This window comes from Parasteatoda tepidariorum, chromosome X1 (assembly GCF_043381705.1).
Source record: "Parasteatoda tepidariorum isolate YZ-2023 chromosome X1, CAS_Ptep_4.0, whole genome shotgun sequence".
In the NCBI taxonomy this organism is placed as follows: domain Eukaryota; kingdom Metazoa; phylum Arthropoda; class Arachnida; order Araneae; family Theridiidae; genus Parasteatoda; species Parasteatoda tepidariorum.
In genome coordinates, this window is record NC_092214.1 from 78,943,342 (window position 1) to 78,969,964 (window position 26,623).

Consider the following 26,623-nt stretch of genomic DNA (forward strand, 5'->3'; position numbering starts at 1 on the left):
GAATACTGGAATAAAAGCATATTGGACAAGAACAGTTCCTATAAGATAAAAGCAGAAATTAAGTGACCGTGAAAATATGTTTAAAGTTAAATGAAAATGGTTAAGCTTGGAAGCAGTCGTTGCTTTTAAACATGCCTCTGTAATAAAGATGGTAAGGTTTAAATACTACCTAAATATAAAAACAAACTAAAAAAAACACAATCAGTGATCATGATAGCGAGTAGTAAAAAAATTACACTAATTTGATCGAAAAAAGATGCATACTTAACAGTGACATGTAAAATGACAGATCAAGTTTGCTCCTTCCTACATGCAGTTTGGTAACTACAGTACAGAACCCGTTATCCGGAAATCAGAAAACCAAAAAACCGGAACGAAATTCGATAAATTTTCCAAATTTTTTTTAGTTGGGTTTAGAAATAAAAAAAACGGCTTTTTGTAGCGATTCAGAAAACCGGAAAAATCAGTTATCCGGAATAGCGACGGTCCCGACCGTTCTGGATAATCTGTTCCCTACTGTACTATTTAATAAAATCACTTAAGTTAAAAAAATTGAAGAAAAAAAAACTTTTTTCTATAGAATGCAGAAAAAAATAACAAATGCAATTGAGAGAAATCATATGGGGAATGGCTTTGTCTAAATTAGAGTTTAGAGAAAATTCCCTTTCATTTGCTGAAAACAAACATTTTGAATTTTAAGAGCAGCTGAGAGTAAAGACTTTGTTTGTTCTTCATAGTAGTGTTATAAAAGTATTAATGTCAAAAAAACTGGGTTAGACCTTGCTTATAAGTGAAGGAGTTTTTAAGCATAAAAATTTTCTTTTGAAATTAATAACCAGTGGCTTGATAAGTTTTGTGGTTGCATATTTTGAATAATATTTAAGAATAGAAGATAATGGGAAACACAGGTGAAGGAAAAGTCATGTCTCTTTCCCCCTCTTGTTACATTTTCAGTTGTTTACTTGTATGCTGGTTTGGAAGACTATACTTTCAAGTTTAAGTTAACCTAGCAACAGCTAGTCAGATGAAAAAATTCCACTTTCACAACAGTGTTTTCTTGCCAAAATTCATCTCCCACTTAGACAATGGAAGGTAACTACTTTTACGAGCTATGAATGAGAAACACTTCATTGCAATTTGTAAACACGATCCTAGGAGGGAGCAGAGTTGTAGATCGGTAGTTATTTTTGGCATAGTTATGTATATTTTGGCTTACTTTCTTGTAACGCATTGAAAAATTAAAATATATAATGGTTTCAAACATTTTTTCTAAATATATTAACATTTACTCAAAAATAAAAAGCATCCATTTTTAAATTATTCAAGTCTTTTCTTTTTTTTTTTTTTTTAAGAATGTGCATTTTATTGTTTCTAAAGGATTATAAAGAAACTGTTACAAAAGAAACACCTTTCTTTAATAATTAGAGCATTGTTTGTTGTTTATCCTTGGTTTAAAATTATAAACACATTTACTCTGAAAGATTAAGTTTAAAAGTAAAGCTTTAACAACTGTTTAAAATGAGATGTGGACAAAACAGTGAACGTCATTTTTTTTTTAACATTTAGAAAGTTTATTTAACTTATCCGTTTAGAAAGCGAGACTAAATGCAAATTTTTATTATATACACTTTGTTTATTTGATGTGTTTTTGCATATTCTTACAAAATTTGAAAGAAATATTCTAAGAGACAAAAATTATACTTAAGTCATTAATCTTTGCCCAGAAGCATAAAGTGCCTAAAATTGTGACGCATGTCGCAGAACAAATGAAGTCCTGCCGAGCAATTTGTGTCTTGAATGAGTGACAGCATTTTCCTGCGAACCCTCCTCCCCCGCCTACCTGCCTCTGGTAGTCTTGCAAAACAATCCCCAAGCCTAATCTTAATCTTATATTCTTCTGCAGACCATAATGACCTGAAGGTTTAAAAGCTTCCCCTCATAATCTTGCAGAACATTTCCTCCCATCTCATTCATCACCCCCACTTTCCCCTCTAGCATAGAATAGATAAGGATAGGACACTTTCCCATTGGCTTTTGTAACTATGAGAATGTCCAAACTTGAGAAGTTTGACATTCTTGACATCTGCGAACTTGAAACACCTGCTAATACAAACTTCAGTAAAATGTCTGCACGTGAGCCTGATAGAGTTGCTTGCGTTGAATGTAATGCGCACATTATTTTGAAAAATTTAAAAAATCATTACAACAGACCAGCGAATGCTTGTGTTTGCAAATGGTGCACCATCTGGGCACCCTTCGAAAGAATTTTAAGGCAACCCTTATTTTAATGCACGGACCTTCATATCATAGGCATTTTATTAATAATTCATCATCATTGTCATTGACAAAATTGTTTTACTTCAAAAATGATTGAAAAAGTAACAAATCAAGAATGTTTGCCTTGGTTTAAAAAAAATTTTGTGTATCTGTGTATGATCCTGTATTTTAATAAATGAAACTATAGTATTTTAATGCAAAGTTGACTTTTTTTCACTGTGAAATGCTTGCAGAACATTCATATAAATTAATTTGTTTAACATTAGTATAAATAAATTAAATACTGCTTATGGGAATATTTGTATTAGATAAATTTTCAAATATTGTTTTTAGGATAAAATTTGTTAAGTTTAATGATAGTTATTTAATTACTTTTAATAAGCAGGGCTGGTGCGTAAAAATATTTTATACACACAACGTATTTAATATTCATGTAACTATAATATTTAGTTGTCATACTTGCATTCCATTATTAAAATATTATTCAGTTTTTTTAAATTTTCTTAATAAAAGTTATGGGTGAGTAGGAAAAGGTTATGCAGCTAATACTTGTCAGATTATGTGTAGATGACAAATACTGCATACATAATTCTAATTAATTTTTTATTTACTTTTTCTCCAATAGAAAATGAACTTGTCATTTCTCATTTTAACCCGGGAAGACTCGCGACGGGCCTCTCGGGCCCGGTCATTACAAAACTATACTGCAGAAAATCACCCCTTCAACGAAAATGGACCGGATTCACGGTAGCTACGTTGAAGGTCACCTACACACTGACCACACGCATTTCAGGAATGTACGACCCCCCCCTTTTCTGAGAAAATTCCGATTCGGGCTTCTGAGGCCCGATGCGAGCGCTCGCGATTGTCATTTCAGATTCTGAATGTGAAGGGAGAGGCTGTAAAATGTATCGCTCTTTAACCTATAAGGAAGAAATGAAGCGTTTGGAAACCTTATTAGCTGAAGTTTCAACTGATGAGGAATCTATTAATGAGGATGATGAAGAAACTGTTGACACGCAACAATATAGTGATCATCAGTCAAGTTCAGAAGAAGATTTAGATTCATCTAGTGATTTTGATATTACCGAATCCGTTGGGTACTATATTGGCAAAGATAAAGTAACTAAATGAAATAAAAATGAACCAAGACGAAACGTGAGAACTCCAGCTCACAATATCGTTACAAAATTGCCTGGAAATGTTGGTGTTGCAAGAAACGTATCCTGCCCTATCGAGTCATGGAAGTTGCTTATCGACGAAATAATAACGAGTATTGTGGAATGCACAAACATTTATATACAATCAATTGCAGGCAATTTCCAAAGAAAAAGAGATGCTCGTGAGACAAATATGACGGAAATAAGAGCATTTATTGGCCTTCTATATTTAGCGGGAATTCACAAATCCTCACATGTAAATGTCCGTGATATTTGGAATACCGATGGCACAGGGCTTGAAATTTTTCATCGGACTATGTCATATAATCGCTTTTTATTCCTAATGAGATGTATAAGATTCAATGATATTACTGATCGTTCTTCAAGAAGAGCACAGGATAAATTGGCTCCCATACGATCTATTTTTGAAAAATTTGTTGCAAACTGCCAACATGTGTACAGTCTCGGGGAGTTTGTCACTATAGATGAAAAGTTAGAACCCTTTAGAGGTAAATGTTCCCTTCGTCAGTATATTCCAAGTAAACCTGCCAAGTATGGAATTAAAATATTCGCTTTGGTTGTTTCTAGGACATTTTATACTTGGAATCTTGAAATTTATGCAGGGGCTCAACCAGAAGGTCCATATAAAGTAGAAAATACTCCCGATAAAATTGTCAGGAGGTTATTGGAACCGATTTACAACTCTGGACGCAATCTCGCAGTTGACAATTGGTATACTAGTTATTCATTAGCAAAAGATCTCCTTCAAAAGAAAATTACATTTGAAGGAACTGTCAGAAAAAATAAAAGAGAACTACCAGAAGAATTCATTTCTGGGAAGAAACGAGAAGTGTATTCCTCTTTATTTGGATTTCAGTAGAATGCGACTCTGGTATCCTACGTACCGAAAAAAAATAAATGTGTGGTACTTTTGTCTACCATGCACAATAATGGTGCAATTGATGTTTCAACTGCAGAAGCCAGAAATAATAACATTTTACAATCTGACGAAGGGAGCTGTAGATGTAGTTGATGAAATGTCAGCTACTTATTCCACTGCAAGAATTAGTAATAGATGGCCGATGACAGTATTTTTCAGTATTTTGAAATCACCACTGCTCCAATACAAAAAAAGGAGTTTATTTTTGAAAGATCTGGCGTTAGAGCTTCTGAAGGAGCATGTAGAAAAAAGAAGTTTGCAGCCGACGCTTCCACGCTAATTGCGTGAAAAAATAGATAGCGGCCGCAATGAAAATTATGAAGCACCACCGGCTAAAAAACAAAAATGTTCAAGAAAAAGGTGTCATATCTGCCCCAGCAAAATTGACAGAAAATCGCAAATTTCTTGTACTAAATGTTCAAAAAATGTATGCGGAGAGCATAGCAGTGTCATTTGCAGAATATGCCAGTAATATGTAAGTTTCGTTACAATTATAGTAAATGTAATAAACATTATTTAATTGGAAAAATAGTTCATAATTTTTTAATTGTTCAAAATTTAATATTAATTGCATGTATAGCTTAAAAAAAGTTTTTCAAAATTTTATTGTAAATATACCATTAAACTTTTTTAAACTTGCTGTTTTAAAAAATATTTTATTTCTTATTTACCCATATATAATTCTAAGTTGAAAACACAAATCTTTTATGCTCAGCGAATTGATTTTACCGTTTTCTTAAGCAAAAATCCGCTCCGGGCCTAAGAAGCCCGTCGCGCGCTCTCGTGTGACGATAAGTAGCGCGAGTTCTCCCGGGTTAATAAAAATGCACTTGTCTATTTGCCTAAAAATTTCTATACCCCTTTAAAAAATAAATGAAAATAATAGAAACTCAAAATTTAATTCTCGAGCATATGATATCTTTAAAATTTCAATAATGGTACGTATTTTTATGCTAAATCAGATTTGCCAACCTCACCAAAATAAAAAGCAGGGCATTTTTTTTATCGCAACCGCGGCATAGCGCAAGAGATATAAATTTCATTATGAATAGTATATTGAGACAAATTTGATAACTTATAGGTGCCAATCAAAATTTTCTCATTATTATTCATATTTCATAAAATAATAATCATAAAAAATATTCATAAAATAATAATCATTCACAAAAATTATGCATAAAATTATTTCTCAATGTTTATTTGTTCTTTCAATTTGTGTTTCATTGTATTTTCAATGTACAATTCAATCTGCAACATAAATTTATTTAATATGAATTACAACACATAACTCATTAATAAAACATAATTTAGCATCAATATTCAGAGCCCTTTATTGTTTAAGAGAATTAAAAGTGCAAGATTTTGTCTTTTACAAAAATGTATCAGAAAATTTTAGTTCAAAACAAACTCTCATGCTTGACTTTATAGTCAATAAGTTCTCCAAATGTTCACTTGATAACTGAGAGCGAAACTGGGTTTGCGTCTTTGTAACAAGACTAAAAACCCGTTCGCAGCTTGCATTGCTATGTGGCAACGTGAAAAGTGAAAGGATAAATTTACGTAATAAATATATTTTTTGTTTGAGCAATTGGCCACTTTTGCCCACTTAGCATCCATTCTACTTTCAGCATGTACATCAATGGGCAAATCTTCTAGCTGAAGAGAAAAGAACTGAATCTCCAGTTCATCAAAGAGAGCATCTGAATTTTCAAAATTTAAAATCTTTGAGAAGACAGGAAATCTGTTACAGAAAAATCTTATACAGTAGAGAACCCATTATCCGGGATGCTCGGGACCATCGCTATCCCGGATATCTGAATTTCCCGGTTTTCTGGATCGACCAAAAAGTGTCGTTAATCGATGTTTTATCGAACCCGAAGTACAAGGAAAAAGTGTAATGCATAAAGTAAGAGAAAAAATAAAGGTACTCCTAACTTTAAAAAGAAAAAAAAATGGTAGAAATATAACATTTAAAGGAACAAAAAAATTTGCAAGTTCAGACAAGAAAATCAAGTTTAAAAAATACAAAATTCTCATATTTATTTTTTAAAAATAATTACAATTCCTAAATTAAATAATATAAACAAAACCAATGATTAAATAATGCAATATATTTCATACCTAATTATACGGGGGAAACGATAAAATAAAAGGAAAACTTATTAATCTAAATAAAAACACTTGAAAATTATCGAACCGAAACGATAGTTAAAAAAGGCACTAGCATAAATATTAAAACCCGAAACAAGGTAAGATCAACGGAATTAAAAAAAAAAATAAAAAAAACTAATGATAAAATTTATGAATTAAAAGAATTAATTTAGTGCGAAATTTATCGCGAAAAGAAAAAAAATCAAACGTAGTGGAATCAGAAAAACAGAACTGCAATCTGCTTCATAAAATAATCCTATGTTTAAAATAATAAACAATTCTCCTTTTATTTTATTTTTTTGTTGATAAAAACAAGATTGTTAATTACAGCAGATGTGATTCCACACCAAGAAAAACTTGTAATTGATACCGCACTTCCAAAGAATAAGAATTTATTCAAAAGAAAAAGATTTTCCTTTTATTAGTCGATGTCAAATAAATATATTTTTCTCTTTTCTTTTTCTGTTCACTGATATGCATGCAATGCATTTTCTCCACCCCCCTCGTAAATCAAGCAGAAAACGAAATCAGCATGCCACACCCTTGAGTTTGATTGACGGCCTAAAGGAAAAAATAAAACATTCCTCCCTTCCCTGCCTTCAAGGTCACGGAGGAAATGACGTTTCTCTGGGTAAACGGGGGAAAAAATCTTCCCCTTCCTTACATTTTCCTCTACTCAACTTCAAGGATGAGTCCAATTTCCGCTTTTTTTCGTTCTAGTTTAAAATCGTTCTAGTTTAAAATGGCGGGAAATTCGAGCAAAATTTTTCCCAGTTATCTGGATACCGGATAAATGGTTCTCTACTGTATTAGAAAATGAAGCATTTTCAATCTCATTCAAATTTAACACTTCAGCATTTATAAGTATGTCATCTTTGAATGGAAATTTACGATCATATAATCACAAACTGTTGTGAAATGATTCCTAACTGATTGGAAAAGTTCGTTTTTTCTCTCTAACTTTAAAGTCACAACATTTTAACTGCTGAAGGAGTGACAAAGTGAATCATAAAATTTTTTAAAGTTGACTATAAAAGATCGTGAAGTGCATGTATCTGAGGAGAACTTGACTGAAGTTGGACATTGGGTTCTTCAAATATAGGTAAACAATGTGCTTAGAAATAGCAATAAGACTTATACAAATCTAATAAAAACATGAATATTCTTTCCTCTCTGGATAAAACACTCTTAGATAGTGTATCATTGAAGTCTTTGCTTAATTTAAACTTCTTTAAGTTGGATGAGTTTAACTCACAGTTATTGGTTCTCTTTTTAGCACCAGTAGCTACTAAAACTTTTGAGGTACCAGCCTCAGAATTATCCTTTTTTGGAAATTCGGAATCTTTTAATGCACTGCATTTTCCGTGCTCAGTTTTCAGTTCTTCTTTGAAGAAGGATAGCAGTGGCTCCCATTGCTCTAGTAGTTTATTTAAAGATCAGCCTAGAGAGAGCCATTTGGTTGACACATGTTTAAACAATTTCCTAACTTCAGTGTCATGCAATTTTTGAAATTGTTTCAACTTCTCTTTTCTTTTAGAGTTTTTGTCTAAAAAAAAAGAAAATGTCAATTATATACTCCTCTATGGATAAAGGGAGCACAGTTGCCCTTTTTCCGCAGGAAGGTTGAGCAAGGGCAGCCAATGACACATAAATTAGGAATTTTAGTTTTTAATATCCCAGCAACCCCTGATTTCTTACCAATCATCAGCCCCTAAAGCTAGGCAATTGTTGACATCAATATTACATTCACTCAGAGCAGTCAATATCAGATTTGCTATATTGACTCCAGTGCCTTCTGATGATAACACTGGTGAACACAATAGTGAAGTCTCTACGCGCAATAACTCTTCATTATAATAGGTAACACAAATAGGATAATTTGCAGTCAGTTTTGTTACTGCCATCCGTAGCTATTAAAAAGGGACTTCTCCTAAGTATCTCAACAATACTTTCCTTATCTGATTTTGCCATCTCTTTCACTATTACTGAAGTTTTAATACTCGCACATCCATATTTTCGTGCAATTTCACTATCAGGAAACATCCATCTAAATAACGGTCCAGCATGATCAGAGGCATTGATGGCGATGTTTTGCTCAATGAGATACGATGTAAATAATGCTTCGGCACAGATAACACTTTGGTCGTTGTTAACTTTAAGATCAATTTTTTTGTTACTCAAAAGAATATTTGAGTTACATTGATGTTTATCTGTTTGAATATGTTTCAAAATATCACCTTTCCCACAATGCAAAATCGAGAAGTCACATGCACACGTTGAACAAAGCGCATAACTTTCACCTTTTCTTGAGGATTGAATGAATGGAAATTGTTCTATGTAGCTCTTACTAAACGTTGTTCGTTTGTTTGCCGACATTCTCTTAATAAACAATATCAATTAAAAAACTAATTACTTGAGAAATGCGCGGTGTTAAATTATAAACACAAAGAATTGCTATGCGATTCGAGTAGAAGTTAAAGTATTTTTTCTCCGATAAGACACGTCACGCGTCACACCCAGACATTACCTATTATAAATGTGAGGTATTTTTAAATTTTCAATTCATAACGAATTGAACTCTGAAGCTGAGAATCTCTTGCAAAATGTAGCAGAGTTGCACACGAGAGGGCAAAACTCCTTCCCACTGCACAGTGGGCCAGAAGACCATGATCTTTAGCCAAAAGTCAAAATTAAGTTTTCAACTAAAATATGTGTAGGCAGTTTTAATATCGCCCAAATTAAGTATTCATAATCATTCCAAACATTATAATTTACTTTTTGGACCGACAAGAGTACAATGTAGTGAAAAATATGTTAAAAATATTTTTTCTAAATTTAACTTTTAAATTTATATTTCAGAAATATATAGGGGAATTTCACCTTACTGTTGCATTTTTATGAGTAATTAGTCTAAAATTATAGTACAATTTTTCAATTTGTTGGATTAGTTAATACTCTTGACAAACTTATAGTTTATATCTTATCATTTGACATTTTACAATGTTCCACAAGGTAATAAGCTAAACTTTTATTTGTTGCCTTCTTTGCCGTTTCTTCTTCTGAAAAAACCTGCCCCATTTTGCCCATATTGCAGAGGTGAGCTGAATATACCGAAAAACAAAAATTATGTTTTTTTTCTTCATGTTTTCGCGTTATTTTGTAATTAGTTCGCGTTATTTTATAATATTACTTCAGAAAAATTATTTGCTTTTCATTTTTAATATAAAATTACGAAAATTATTATATTTTCACTGCTATATTTAATTATTTAAACGTACTATATTATTTTATTTTTTGCTCGCCATATTTCAGCTGCCATTGTTTTTTTTTTCATGGAAATTTTAGTGTAATTCAAAATTTCAACTATAAATTCAATTTACCTGCACATAAAAAACTCCAAATTTTGAAACAAATCTTATAGAAATACAAACTTTGGCCACGAAACCTTGGATGCTGGCCCACTGTGCACTGAATCTAGCTCAGAATACGCACATGCAGATCTGCAAGTGTTTCATCAAACATGTAAAACGAATGGTGTTTTCATAACCGACGGCACCCCAATATAAACTGGGGCTGAATTAATTGTGAAAACATTGAATAGTACACTGCCATTTTGCAGAATTCATGGCAAAAATAAACATGGTAAAGAAAGAATCTCATTTTGGAAAAGGGAAAATAAAGCACTTTTTAAAAACACCCTATAAAAAAAGCACCTTTAAGGGCTTTTAAAAAAACGAAAATAAGCACCTTTAAACTCTTTTTAAAAATGCTACGCACCCTGTGTGATGATCTCAATAGCAATATTTCAAGGAAACTTTGAAAATAAAATATGTTTCTCAGAGAACTTACAGCACGGGGCAGAAAAAAATTCCTTTCTAAGTAGTTCCATAGTTTATCACATAGTTTAAGGCATTTTGAGAAGTGGTGAATTTTCATTGAGAAAAAATTTGCTGTTTCAAGTCACACACACATCAAAAATAATTCCACAGATGTTCTCTCATCATTCCATAAATGTACGCACAATATTTTTTCAGAATAAATAAATTATATTAATGTTTTTTTCTTCTTCTTTTAAATCCTTGTGCATAAAATTTCAGATAAAAATTTTTTTTTTTACATTTCTTTCCTTTTGAGCAAGGTAGATTCAGACTTTGAAAGGTTAACTTAGTTGTTCTTTTATATATATGGTTATTTAAAATGAATTTGAATAGCTTTTATCTGAGAAATTTTTCTGTCTAAAAATGGATAAGTGTTAGAAATTGAAATGAATCAAGTCTTCCCCCCACAGTATTTACTAAAAAGGAATAATAATAAGATTTTAAATCCTTCCATTAAATATCTTTTTAACAAGCTCAAAAACAATCAGCATTTGAAAAAGAAAGTTAGATTCAGTTTTCTTTCGGTTTTTTATTCCAGTCTGACCAAAAAAAATTTTCTTTTGCGCATAAAATAAGAGAAAGAGAATTTTGTGAGAATAAAGCAAATTATTTATTGCCTTTCATTAATACAGAACTCGATGAGACAGCTTTCTCATCTTATGCCTTATTAAATGTAGTAACAAACTTTATGCTGTTCTTGATTTGAGTTTTTCAGTGGTATCTTTGAGTCAAATTTCAAGAAACTCAATTCAATGAACAAGATCAAAGATTCCACTTATTTTCTAAATTTTACTTATGAAAGTTAGATTATAAGGGTGAAAATTCAAGGGTAAGTTTACTTTATTTATATAAAATCAAATACTACAATGAAAATTTACATTATAATTTAAAATATTATGCAAAAATTTTAAATTTAAAACATACAAAATTTCACAAATTTTTATAGTCTGATTAGTTTTATAAAAAAAACTTTAATCATAAAAATTTTGCATTTATGATTTAGGAGCAAGAGAGAATTCAGTCATTTACAGTACGGAAGAAAAAAAAATTGGAAAGCAAAGCCTTAGAGGTTTAAACCCTCTACTAGTTGAGTTTTTTAAACATTGATGTGCCTTGGTCATCAAAACTTTCGGGAAATAAATTTATAACAAAAGAATCAAACATATTTTACTGTCAAGAAAAAAAATCTTAAAAATCATAAAAAGTGGCAGTTAAATAACTGAAAAAATGTAATCACATATGCAAGTATTTTTTCCCAATAAATTCTACACAGCTCCCCGTAGATTCACAAATTAAGTTTTTACTCTGATTTTTAAACACAAAATAATTGACTTATAGTGTCTTTATAATGTAATTTATTTGATACATTAGTGCCTTTTTCTATTTTAGTGTATTTTTAATCCCAGAAGAGTTGACACTATATTAGTTTTTATTTTTGGATTTTGTTATTCTTATGTATGTTCTCTTTAAAATTTTTGCCATCAATTTTTTTTTAATCAGAAAAAAGTATATTCAGTTTAGATTTATTTATTTTTTTTGTCTCTGAAATTAGTTCTTTTTTTGATCACAAGATGCTGAATACATTTTTATTCTTAGTTTACTTGGATCTTAAAAGAGGCTCATTTTAACTACAAAAGTCTCATGATGTTTAGTTTTTTAGCGACAAAATTAAATAAAATATTTATATATGAAATTTTACAAAAAATATTTAGTATGGAAAGCAAAGTTTTTTCACAAAGAAATAATGGGAATTTTCATAAAATTCTAAACACAGTAAACTACTAATAAAAAGAAAAGATTCTGGATTTAAAAAACAAAAAAAAACTTGCATATAAAGTAATTTTAAGAAATAGATCTCAAATGAAAATAGGTAATTAAATAATAGCACAGCTACCAAAAAGACAACGAAAAGCTTATGAGCACCTAAAATTAGCCAAATAATCAAAATAACAAATATCTATCAGCCAAGTCAAAGATTCTAATTTAGTCAAAGCTCAAATTCACACTTCTTTTCCAACAAAAGGGTCAAATAAAAAAAGGAGATTGAAGAAATGACAGTCAAGCAAGTTCCGGGGAAGGAAAATGCTGGTACAACTGCTGATTCATTACGAGAGAGTTTTTTGAAACGCACATATGCTGTGCCAGCCGTAAGCGAAGGATTAAAAAGATCAGACTAATCCCGATTTGAATATCAATACAAAATTCAACTCATTATTTTAAATGGAACTAAAATGAAAATGTAAGATGGCTAACTGCTAATAAAAAAGAAATAAATTATTCTGCTGGTCACGTGGCTGTTTTTTTACACAGAAAAAGGGGTTTTCTGACGTAATTTCTGACAGTGTAAGCAAACGTGAAAAAAAAAACTTTGTTCAAAAGCGGTACTCTGAAAAATAAGGCAGTAGGAATGTTTGCCAAACTATAGTGTACGTTTTATTTAGAATAAAGTTCAATTTCAAACTTAAAAGAAAATTTTATAAAACTAAAAATACAAATTATCAAAAAGCAGTCTTTGAACTAATGCAGATGCAATAAAACTTGTATTAAATAGGGATGAGAGTAGTCAGAAAATAAAAAAGAGGAAATCCAAAAATTAATATATATATATATATATATATATAGAGAGAGAGAGAGAGAGAGAGAGAGAGAGAAAATATGAATCCCTATATGAGGCTTTTAAATAAAGTGAACTCTATATCGAATTTAAAAAATGCGAAAATACAAATCATGATGAGTGATTTTTAGATTGCGTAAATACGAATCACGATGCATAATTTTTTAATCACGGGAATACGAATCCCAATGTCTAATTTTTAAAGCACATATAAAACCGATGTTTGATATTACAACCACAAAAACGAATGAAGCCATTGGATTTTAAGCTCGCATGAATACAAATCGCTACATAAGGTTTTAAAAGCGTGTAAATACAAATCACGATATTGGATTTTTAATTCTCATAAATAAGAATCGCAATGTACGATATTTAAATTGCCTGAATAAGAATCGCAACGTTAAACTTTTAAATCAGGTAAATACGAAAATCGATGTTTGATAATAAAATCGCGATTTTAAAAAATGAATAAATATGAAACGCCATATTGGATTTTTAAATCTCGTAAATAAGAATCACAATGCGCAACTTTTAAATCAGGTAAATATGAAAATCGATGATTGATATTAAAATCGCATTAATAAGAATCGAGATATTTGTGGAGCCTGGACATGGGATTTCTGAAGGGCTTGTTTGTATTGTTTTTGTTTAGACATAAAAAATAGAAATTTACAAGATTAATTGAATAAGCAAATAAATATTTTCTCAAAAAATCCATCTCAATTTTTTTTCTCGTTTGCTTTCACGCCAGAAAACAGGAAGCAGCGACGTCTGAATTACGAAAATACGAGCTATCCAGCGGGCGGATAAAAATACAGAAAATCTTTTCTGTGCATAAAAGCGGAGAAAATAGTTACAATAAGTAAAAATGCAAAAGGGTTATCAGCTAGGAATTTTCTGTTTATCTTTGAAAATCGTAAATAAATATAATTACTTTATTTCAACAACTGATTTTTTTTAAAAAAGCGGGATACTTAAAAAAAACGAAACTTTTAGAGAACTGGAATTTTGATAAAAAGGCTGAAACTAGAGAGACAAAAGCAAAAAAAAGCGGAAAAATCTCATCCCTGTAGAAAGGTCAACCAGTTTTATCCCAAGGAAATGATTTTTAGAAACTTGAGAGTGAGGAATGAGGATTTCAATACTTTTGCTCCGAGGAAAATTAAATTCCTCATAAAATATTTTAACTTGTGCAAAAAAAAAAAATTTAGTGGAAATTAGAGAGAAAAATGGACAAATCTGAAAGGAAAAAAAATGGAAATCCACAAATCCGAGGAAGAAAAAAGAAAGAAAAAAACAATAATATCAACCAAAAGAATACATACCTTGCATGCTAATGCTCGAATAGCATCAGCATCAGTAAGAGGTGTTTTTGTTGAGAGCAAATTAATCAAAGTCATTATACCATTTTTAATGCGAACATTTTCACACAACTTAGATAAAAGCTCTTCCACCTTTTTGGTACGCCTCTCTGTTTCATTCTGTAAAACATTTATAATGACTTGACAAATCAAAATTTATAAAATAATATATATTATTAAATATATTATTATATATTATTTATTAAACCAGTTGAGTCAAAGATACTACCTCAATTTTTGTGCATACACAGTTTATAATTGTTTGCAGGGCAGATTTTTGTATTTCTGCAACAGGTAATAGTTCCCCTTCAGCGGCAGCAAGAAGAACACTGTTAAGAAAGAAAAAAAACTTTTAGTGGAAAAATTGAGTTTACATATTATGGAACATTTAGATAACGATAACAGATATATTAAGTGATCAAATGTAATTAGAGATAGAAAAATAGTTTTTCATCGTTGCATTGAAGACACAATCTGTTGAACGAATAACAAGAGAAAACTTTCAGTGGCTTAGAACTACATGATTAAATACAGGAAAGCAGAATTTTTTTAAATACGTTCATCATTTGCTCTCTCGAGCATGAGAAGTCTTGCAGTCAGACATAACAAAGAAATATCTCCAGGGGAGAAGAGCGTCTTGAAACTATAAGAATTACGGGTCTCCTGGAGGGCAGAGCAGTTCCATAGATGCCCGCCATTCATATGGGCCCTATTTCCACTGAGTACAGTTAGGAGAGTAAGAAAGACCAACACGGTGCAAGTGCGCCTGTAAGTGATCGTGCCCCGTCACCAATCGGAAAGAAGAAACACTGATAGCCTTAGGGAGATCTTTCGGAAGACAGGATGCCAGAAGGCTCTCCCAAGGTTTTCCAGAAACTTGCTCTCTGTTGGAAGAAACCTGGAGACTTCAAAGCTTCAGTTTCACAATTTGTTTAACATTTCTCAAATTTGTGGGCGACACAGGAGGCTCCAATAGAGATGCCTCTTTGGCAAGGGAAAGCAGAATTATATATTCCCAGTGTATAAGTCATCTTTATAAGCCCAAAAAGTTCATAAAAATCAGGACGCTGGTAATAAAGCCTGACATACACTGGTAATAAAGCCTGACAAGACATTGATGCAGTATAAACAATGAGGTAGAAATTAATTACTCTAAGTCTATTTTAAGTAGAATGTCATATTATCAAAATCACAAAATTCATCATTTTGTTTGTTTCAAAGAACAATGGTATGTTTCTTTCTCTGAAGTAAAGATAGTAGAAGAGAACTTGAGAGATAGATAAGATATGCTAATTTGTTTTCTATTGTTTTTTTCTATTTTTGCCTGAGTATTGGGTTATGTTCAGGGTTGCCTTTCTATAAAAACAATACTGAACATATTTTTTATGAATTTAATATGTAACAAAAAGTCTCTGTATATGAAAAAAGTTTTAATACTTTTTTTAAAAGTTTTAATACTTGCTTATACAAAGAGGATTTTCTTTGTTACCAATATCATATAGTTTCCAACTTTGGTACTTTCTACCAACACAAAATCTCAATCAAAAAACTTTCTGCAGCAATTTATTGAATCTTGTTTAAGCTTTTACACCCCAACCAAATTTTTACACTGAATATTTTAAAAACTTTTTAAATTTTATAAGACTTCATATTGATTATTCTACATACAAGCATATATTTCTTTAAATTTAGTAGTTTTTAGCAGATATAAAACTAGTTATTGACTTACTTTGTTTTACCACATACTTGGCTTTCGCTGTATATCTAAAATCGAAGATACTGTTCATTTTTTATTATAATGTAATATTTATTATAATACAATAAAATTTTCTGCATTAGTGTATATTATGTACATCAGGTTCCCACTTTTATCTTTGAGTTAAATTTAAGACCTTCGTATTGCCAATTCCTGCTTTTTTAGGGACCTATTTTCGAAAGTATATGGAACACTTTCTCAAAATATAAAACAGTTTTTTCCTATATTTTAAACAAAAAACTAGAACTAAAGTAACCTTTAATAAATAAATGTAGCAATAAAGGAAACAAAGGAAATAAAAATAGAAATATGACCACCGAAGCCAACGTCTTCAGGGGCTCCAGAAGTCATAAAACAAAACGTTTTCTATTGAGGGGGAGGCAAATGCCTAAAGTGACACCCTCAGTACCCCGAAGGTTTTGCATAGAAGTCCAGGAAAAAACATGAAATACAAAGAACCAATTTAGAAAAGAAACTCAAACAAATTCATCAGAAAATAAAAACTCACTTTAACCAGGTCAAACATCGATTTCATAAGCACACTGAATGAAAAGGAAACACTAAAACTAAAGAAAACATTGCCCTCTATTACATTGCGCAGATTGAGAAAAAAGAATTCAAGAAAGAGATATGTAACAAATTAATAGAATGCTCAACTGGGGCTGCTCAGTTAAGACTTGATTTGCACCTTGTTAAAAGAAGAAAATATAAAAATCTAAAATTCTTCAATCATTTTCTTAATTAAAAAATTAACTTTACAAAAATTAAAAGGAAAATCATTATTACTCAAATTATTTAAAAAATTATTCACAGCTTCCCGAAAACTTTCAACGTTATTGTAAATATTTTTAATCCTAACCAATTGCGAAAAAACCAAATTTTTAAAAATTTTATTACACAAATTAGTATTAAAGTTACAGAAAAAAATAACTTTAAATTTAAAAGCTTTTCTTTTATCAAAAACACCAATTTTAATAAAATTGTCAACAATATCATTTTTAAAATCTAAATATTCAACATTAAAACAATTCTCATTAGCTTTCTTCAAAATAAAATCTTTAGGATAAATACTATAAATAAAATAATAATTATCACAATTAAACAAAATTAAATCATCTATATATCTAAAAGCATTAAATTCATTATGCTCAAGAAATTTAGCTTCAAAAAAATGCAGAAAAATATTAGCAAAGGCACCAGAAAAGGAATTACCTTGTGGAATTCCAATAATTTGTTTATAAAAATCCAAACCGTTAAAAAGAACATTCTCAAAAAGATTAAACCAACATAAATCCAACCAATTAGACTTATCAATTTTCTCAATACCTATCAAAAATACCTTCACAAATCTCAATAATCTTTTCATGTGGTATACTTGTATACAAATTTTCGAAATCAAAAGTATTAATGCTGGAAATATCATTATTAATATAATCCAAAACTTCAACATTACTATTTATAACAATATTTTTCTCTTTTTTAATTTTAAGCAAAATAATTTTCAGAAAACTAAAAAACCTTTTACTAATATCAGAATTGTAACAATTAGTGCCACATGCTATAAATCTAAATTTAATCGGATTTTTAAGAAATTTGACAATAGGAAATAAATAGGGAAATGTAATCCTATTTAACCTAAACTTTAATTTTTTACTAAATGCAATAATTCTTTTTTCAATAACTTTTTTATCTTCTTTTAATTTTAAATAAGTATTATTTGCGCTATATTCTCCAACAGTCAATTTTTTGAAAAAATATTTACACATAATACAAAAATTATTTGAAGCTTTATCCACTACAGTAACAATGAATTTATCTTTAAGATTCTAAATTTTCCTAGATAATTCATAATCAATATAAGTACCACTAGGAAATGAACTAAACCTGGTATTAAATAAATTAAAATTAAACCTTTCAATAATTTTAGCCTTCCACTCTGAAAACCCCTCTACGGGCCAATGATATTTTCTGGAAATTTTTGCAATAAAAAAATCAAGATCATTTTTAATAGATAAAATAAAATCTTTTTTCATTTTAACCCTTGTCCTAAATTTTGAACCTTTGCTTAAAATATTGGTTAAATCTTTATCACCAACAATCTCCAAATTTCCCGTCTTAACCTGTCCATAATCATTATCAATATGTTGTGAAAAATCCTCTTCATTACAATAACAATCAAATTCACAAATACAATTTAGATTTCGACTTAAAAAATTATAATTACACACTTTCTTTCTAAGCGTAGAATAATATTTAAAAGCAGCAGAAACCTTAATTTGCTCTAAAGGAAAAAAATCAGAAAGACTATGAATAATCTGTGGTAACCTAGCAATTTAAAATTTTTTGTCAGGAGATTTAATCGTTTTTGAAGCTAAAATTTCTTGAGCATAATGAATTTAATGCTTTTAGATATATAGATGATTTGATTTTGTTTAATTGTGATAATTATAATTTTATTTATAGTATTTATCCTAAAGATTTGATTTTGAAGAAAACTAATGAGAATTGCTTTAATGTTGAATATTAGGTTTTAAAATTGATATTGTTGACAATTTTATTAAAATTGGTGTTTTTGATAAAAGAAAAGCTTTTAAATTTAAAGTTATTTTTTTCTGTAACTTTAATACTAATTTGTGTAACAAAATTTTCAAAAATTTGGTTTTTTCGCAATTGGTTAGGATTAAAAATATTTGCAATAATGTTGAAAGTTTTCGGGAAGCTGTGAATAATTTTTTAAATAATTTGAGTAATAATGATTTTCCTTTTAATTTTTGTAAAGTTAATTTTCTAATTAAGAAAATGATTGAAGAATTCTAGTTTTTTATATTTTCTTCTTTTAACAGGGCGCAAATCAAGTCTTATCTGAGCAGCCCCAGTTGAGCATTCTATTAATTTGTTACATATCTCTTTCTTGAATTCTTTTTTCTCAATCTGCGCAATGTAATGGTTGGTTTCTTTAGTTTTAGTGTTTCCTTTTCATTCAGTGTGCTTATGAAATCGATGTTTGATCTGGTTAAAGTGAGTTTTGAGTTATCATTTTCTGATGAATTTGTTTGAGTTTCTTTTCTAAATTGGTTCTTTGTATTTCATGTTTTTTCCTGGACTTCTATGCAAAACCTTCGGGGTACTGATGGTGTTACTTTAGGCATTTGCCTCCCCCTCAATAGAAAAGGTTTTGTTTTATGACTACTGGGGCCGGTACCCCCTGAAGACGTCGGCTTCAGTGGTCATATTTTTATTTCCTTCGTTTCCTTTATTGCTACATTTATCCTTTTTGTGAAATTTCTGCTGCTTTTACGCACATTTTTTTCATAGAAGTTTTAATAACTTAGATTTAAAAGTTTTGTTTTTGTTTTTTAGTACTTTAATAAATAAAATTTCTAAAATGAAAATATATAAACTACTTAATTAAAAAGTAATAGAAATATATCTGTCAATCATGAATGCATAAAGTCAACATTTCAATAATAAATAATATTAATTATAATCAATACATTTAAACAAACAAAATAAGATACAGAAATTTTAATCAAGTCTCCCTCAGTTGTTTTGTCTTGTTTGCAATAATTTGCTTCAGTCTTGCCTACTTCTAACTTCATCTTTTGATAAGCACTCAAAACTATTTGATTGATATATTGCATTTTATGTCCTCTTTCACTTCCGCCATGTTTCAAATTTAGGTCCTTTTCTAAATACCAAAAGCTCTGAACTCTTTAAAAATTCTTTTTCACCTCTGACAGACAAAAGATTGTTATTTTAAATTCTCTACTTAGGTTAACTTATTGTAAGAGAACTCCATAGCTTGTTCATGAGACAGAGTCATTATATTCTGTAAATCATTCTATAATTTCTTAAAGCCATCAATTTCTCTTATGTAGTTAAAAAGAAAGCAGGTTCTCCAGCAGGTTCAAAAACTGAAACTTTGATAGAATTTAGCAAAAGTTTTTACTTTGACAATATTATTTATAGCAGAATCTCATAACATTCAGTTTCTTTGATAAAGTTGAATCAGGTTAAACTTGAAAGTATTTTTTATTATCATATAACAGTCAAAAATGTTTGAGCTTAATTTTTTAGAATCCACATGACGGTAATTCCTAATGATGGCATAAGTGAAGAGCGATTTTTCAAGAATATTTTTTATCATTGCTACAGTAAAAATTTTACATTTATCTTCCAAGAATAAAACTTATTTTAAAGTTATAACCTTTGTAATTAGTAGGTGCTTTAATTCTCTATCTCACCCAAAACATAGTCTTACTTTTGAAGGTAAGGATGTCACGTTTCCATAATCTCAGATGTTTTTAAGTATGATATAATCTTAGACCACACATTTGAATAATAATTTTTTGACACACTCTACTTGGGATGATTTAATGGTAAATACATACAATTCTTAGGTAGCATGATCAGCAACAAATATGGCAGCCATTTCAGGTTTGATTAAGGCGAACATACGTATAGTAATTAACAAGATACGCGAAGTGACAAGGATTGCACAAGAAACATTATAAGCTATTGTGCATGATGATTAGGAGACTGAGAATGCAATTGGTTTTAAGTATTGCGACAATACCTTTACAAAATGGTTAAACAAAAATTTTCAGGATCGCCCAAATAAATGGCAGAATAGTAATTGCATGTTCTGACATTACATCTAACTAATGTACTTCTCATTTCCAAATTTCATTCTGCCCTATGACATTTGTGTCATTCATTTCCTTTTAAACTCAATACAAACATGTTGTTAAAATGCTGTATCAGAAAACAAATAAAAATTACACATAAATAATAATTACTTTTCAACATTTTTCATTTAATTTTGTTCCTTAAATTAGTCTTGTAAACTCAAACTTAAGTTGCATAAATAAAAGGTGTTCTTATAACTCAAAAATTCTCTTTGTATTTAAAAAGTTTCCTTGAACAAATAGTACAGTGCATAATATTCTATATAGAAGTCTATGGTACTTAGAAACCATACGAGAATTCAAATATAACTCAAAATAATAAATTACAAACCCAAGTCACAGGAATCAGTTGAACGAGCAAAACTGCACACCTTTAATTATTGAAATCACTCTAATTATTGAAATACTGAACAACCCAGATAAAGTTCAATTTGGTACAGTAAATACTTGTTTCCCCAATAGAAGACTTTCAATTGAGAAAAAAAAACTATGAAATTAATAAAAACTGAGATTACTTGCATACATTAAGTTGAAATTGACTACAAACCTAAGAAACGAAAATTCTTTGCACTCACTAAAAGCATCATATTTAAAATAAGCACTTTTAAAACATAAAAAAAACAATTATAAAGTAACAGCTTTTCAAGGATTTTAAGAATCTTCAATGTATTTTATCAGTCACAAAAATTATCTTATGTATACTAAAATTTAAATTACATAAATTTTTAGATAAGTAAATAAATAATTACGTTATGCCAGTAGTAGCAACATATTCAGTAGTGTTAACTTTTTCGCAAAATGCTAGTTGAGTGGCACTGGAAAGAGAACAAACTTTCAGAACGTCTAAAGCATTTTTGACTGTCTCGGCACGTCCAGAATAACTGCTTGTTGAAAAGTAATCAGATGTTAATTCCAATAGAAAAGAAACACCATCAAATTGCAAAAATTCATCAACTGGTCGCCATGACACCATGGGACCTAAAAGTTCATGCCAATGTTCAATATAATTCTCGATGCTTTTGTAACTGAGATTCATTGCCTATAAAATAAAAAATTTAATTAAAAGGGAAATATCATGAACTAATTAACTCTTTGAGCATTTGATATTGAATTTTTGTCTAACAATCTCACTGCTTTGATCATATCAAACTGGTTTCTCCCTATAATTTTCAATAAGTAGACTTCAATTTGGTAAATTAAGCAGACAATTCTACACAATATGCTCAAATGCTTGAAGACTTCAAATCAAACAAGGAAATAAATTTCAAATTACAAATCACATTTTCAAGTCACAAATAGATTGAATATTGACAGCTCAAAAATACAATATTGCAGAAAGGATCAATAGATACTAATAACTTTCTGAATGTATCATTCATATTTTGCCTATATGTATCTTTAATAAGATAGTCCAATTTTATAATGAATATTTGGTTTTGTTTTAAGCAGTAATAAAAAAGAAAAGAGTGTATCTCAATTTCTGACTCTGGTAAAATTAAACAAATTAATGTTACAGATATAATAAATTATAAATATAAAAGCACTTATTTTATGTTCTTTAAATCATATCTTAGAGAATAAATGTGAAAAATCTTAATAACTTTTTAAAATTACACAAAATATTTTATTTCATTAAAACCATTTTTTTTTTCATTCACCATTTAATAAAGTGATCTGATTTTAATTAAGAGTTAAATATAAAAGTTTTCTAGAATATTCTAATAAAGCAAAATTGATCATCACAAGATGCTGTAAAAATGTGAGCTTGTATACTAATGAAATTTAATTAGGAAACCCTTGATTACTACCGATAAATTTAAATAATATAAACTCATATAAATTCACAAGCACCAATGTATTCCTTATAACATGTTCACTGAATTATCCAACACTTGAAGCTAAATTATCAATTTGATAATTTATCTTCAACTCCAAATAGCACTGGGAAATATATTTCGTAAAAAGTAAACTGTCGGAGGAAATATTAATTGCATCAGTGGAAATAAATAATTATATCGCAAAACATTGCCATAACGCGGTATATTACGACAAACCAAAGGCTAGTGAAATCGGCTGATGCACGTAATGTATGCTCAAATAAATTTGTTATTTATTCACATAGTAGACAATTACTGAATGTTTCTATCATCTTCAAAAGGTCTACACATTAGCTATATATGTCTCGCAAGTAAATCAACAATGTTATTTTTTATGTAAAATTAGTCAAGTGTGAAAATTCTCAAAGCAATTATGCTAATATCACATTTTACGTGATAATTTAAAACTTTGTATACTACTAAACTTGTTTAAAGAATGGGAAATCTCAGATGAAACTCTGAATGTCAAAAAATTTAGAGACTCATTAAAATGTTATCTATAAGCATATAACATAATTTTTTATAGTATACTTTTCACATTTAGCATAACTATTTATGATAGTATAATTGAGATATTTTATTTTCATATTATTACAAAAAAATTTTAAGTTGTGATTAATATTACGGGCAAGCATAAATGTATGGTACAAAGTAAAAAAGCTCTGTTATTTCACAAACCTTATGCTTGCTTAAGCGCGTTGACTGATTATCACTGTTACATGGTGAGGAAACATTTTCAATTTCTGATGCCAAATGAGCTTCAAAATAACGCTTTAAAGCAGCACAGACATGCCTTGTAGTTTGTCTGTTGGCAAACACTTGATCATCACTCAATGTTCTGGTATTTCGAGATGCAAATATATCAAGTGTTGACATCTAAATACATAAAAATACTTAAATAAGATAAATAGTGTTTAAAATTTAAAAAGTACAAAAATAAATTTCAAAAGATCCAGAAAAAAAGGAAAACATAAACAGATTTCAATAAAAAAGGAATTGATAAAACATGGTTTATCAAATCTTAAAGTTTATGTAATGAATGATCTATATTATGGATTAAAAATAGTATTAAAGGCCATTTTAAGAAAGGGAAAACTTTACAAAACAAGATTTCAAAAAGACCTTTGCTGTACAGTAGAGAACCAGTTGTCCAGAATACTAGAGAATATCGCTATTCCAAAGTTTCTCATTGTCAAAATACTTTGTTTATCGATATTTTACCAAATCCAAATTACAATGAAAAATAGCAACACATTTTCAAACAAGGAAAAAAAACGAAAAGCTTCTAAATTTAGAAGGGAAAAAAAAGATTGAATCATAGAAAAGATTTACAAATTTAGACAAGAAAAACAAGTTTAAAAAAAACACAAAATGCACATATTAATTCGTTGAACATTTCATCAACTTCTAACTGACAAAATTTTGATTTCTGATAAAGAAACAACTATTGAATTTCATGAACCGCTGTTATGAGTTTCATCAATAAATGACTTTTGTTCTATTCCAGCTATCAATTCTACACATTTATTAGATATAAAACGAATGTCTTTTTTCTTGCCTTTGCCGTCACTTTCTTCACCCTCATTCCATGCATCATAAATAGAGTTAACAAGAAATTCTAAACTTGAATACTCCTTCAAATTTTTATAAATTTCATTTGTTAAATTATCTCTAAATTTTCAATTAAATTAAAAGGAGGCGAAATCAACGGCTAAAGCAAAACATTTATTTTGTTCAAACCACTTTTTTTAAAACAGATGTCTGAGATGCCTTATCTAACAAGAATATGAAATTTAAACCTTCTAAAGAATAAACATTGTATACTAACAGCTGCTGTTCTAATACTTCTTTGTTTAATGATCTTTGTTTAAATAATATGTACGAGATGACAATGATTGTGAGGCATAGTTTTTCCGTGGAATTTGCCACCCACAATTTCAGTTATTATTTTTAATAGGAATCACATTAAGATAAAGTTTAGGATCATTTATATACTGACTGTTTAACTTTTTGAATTAATTGAGAGATGCTTCTAACTGCATTGCACTGCAAAATGCACAAAGAAAGATTGGACTTGAAATGCTGGTCTTGTACCAGGTAATGCAATATTGCTGAAATTATTTATTTGCAACATGCACAAAGGAAATGAATGTTACTAAATTTCAGTGTCCTTTAATAATGTCACAAACATTGAGTAGAACTTGTTGCCAGCAATGTGGAAGTCATTGTATAACTTAAAAGTGATGATAGTTGATTCAGAGTTGTCTGATGAATCCTTGGAACAGTAATGCTTATAACTCTAGTTATGCTTATATAAAATAACTTCTTAACTAGCAGTTCAATTAACTCAGTTATGATTTTCATTTGATTCAGCCAATATATGTATATATATATATGGGTGATTCTCACAAAACATGACAATTCACTGTCCCTTGCTCCAAGATCTAATACTATAATACTAAAAGAACTTTTTTTTAAAAAATTTAATAGCATTGCTGTTAGCATTTTAAAATGACTTTGCACTAGCATTGACTGTTTTGTATACTTAAAAAATTAATTGAATATCAAAATGTCATTTTCCTGGCATGTCCCTAACAATATTTCCAATAATAACTAGCTTCAAAATTTCCCATACATTTTTCAAAATCTAATTTTTTTTATCTTATCCTATGTAAGCATTTCTAGAATATACGCAGAGGGTATTGTTTACTAAAACTTCGTTTAAAATAATTTTTTCTGACAATAATTTGCTTGTCCCATGAAAGTCTGTCATTTTCCTGGCTACTTTTATTTAGTGATTTATAACCAAAATAGATAGCGTTAGGAATCAATATCTTATGTTAATAGATTGATTAGATACCCTCCTATCTGAACATGTCTTGTTGCATGAATAAAGAACCAATTATCTGGCTCAAAATCTACTTCAAAAAATATTTCAAGGTTAGTAGGTTTTTATGCTGTCATTTTCCTGGTTTCTTGAAATCATTAATAACAAAATCTACATAGATTTATCTGAGTTATTTTAAGAAATACTGCTGTTTTCTGCAGAATATAAACGTCTTAGGCCAAAATATTAAATTAAAGTAAAGTTATATGCTATAAAATGGCGAATTTGTCATTATCCTGGCTTATGAATGCCAGGACATTGAAGTGTTACCAGAAATTCTTTTTAACTGCTAATACTGTAAAGAGGGAAAGCAAATATTAACCTAATACCAAGTTTATGTATGATTGTAATATGCTTGGATGTAATCAAAGTTATTTATTTATTTAATGATTGATTATTATACACAATTTTATTCTGTACATATCAGCAACAAAAATTTTTTTTGTTTCTTACTACAGTGGATAAAAAGAATTAATTTAAGCAATTTATGGTTCATCTAACATAAAGGCTTAAGTTGAGTTACTTACTATTAACTTAAAATGACTGTTTTTTAAACTTCTAAGGTAATATGTCATTTTCCTGGCATTCAAGATTTGGTGACTTTCTATTTTTTTTTTTTTTTCTCGAGCAAGTGTCAATAAACTACACTGCTGTCTGTAAGATANTTTTTTAAACTTCTAAGGTAATATGTCATTTTCCTGGCATTCAAGATTTGGTGAATTTCTATTTTATTTTTTTTTCTCGAGCAATTGTCAATAAACTACACTGCTATCTGTAAGCTAAGGAAGTATACAAAAAAAATTTTAGATTATTTTGAAGAAATTTTTTGGTCTGAATTGTCATGTTTCGTCCAAATCAAATTTCTCCTTTTTTGACCCTTTCAGTAAATTGAAAACGGCAGTGAAAGGTCACTTCAGAAGAGAGGGAGAGGAACTTCAGGTATTCATACTGGGCCTAAACAACCTTAAAATAATTTTCAGTTTTTCCCAAATTATTCTCTTATTCAACTAGTCATGAGCTGGCCTAAATATAAA

The 26,623-nt window shown here is 29.4% G+C and overlaps 2 protein-coding genes across 3 annotated transcripts in view; one reads left to right on the forward strand and one right to left on the reverse strand.

The window, feature by feature from the left end:
• Positions 1 to 26,623, reverse strand: part of LOC107446987 (LisH and WD40 domain-containing protein mahjong) — a 132,760-nt gene that overhangs the window by 66,377 nt on the left and 39,760 nt on the right. For both annotated transcript variants that reach the window (XM_071187596.1, XM_043049305.2), the window contains 4 exons: positions 23,381 to 23,578; positions 21,575 to 21,864; positions 14,611 to 14,710; positions 14,346 to 14,501 (listed from right to left, as the gene is read on the reverse strand). In XM_071187596.1, coding sequence (XP_071043697.1) covers positions 14,346 to 14,501; positions 14,611 to 14,710; positions 21,575 to 21,864; positions 23,381 to 23,578 — 744 coding nt within the window. The remainder of the gene's footprint in view (positions 1 to 14,345; positions 14,502 to 14,610; positions 14,711 to 21,574; positions 21,865 to 23,380; positions 23,579 to 26,623) is intronic.
• Positions 1,148 to 13,344, forward strand: LOC122270748 (piggyBac transposable element-derived protein 4). Its single transcript, XM_071187708.1, has 3 exons — positions 1,148 to 4,313; positions 8,283 to 8,355; positions 13,029 to 13,344. Exons 1-3 carry the CDS (start codon positions 3,631 to 3,633, stop codon positions 13,149 to 13,151), a joined length of 879 nt encoding a protein of 292 aa, XP_071043809.1. The 5' UTR covers positions 1,148 to 3,630; the 3' UTR covers positions 13,152 to 13,344.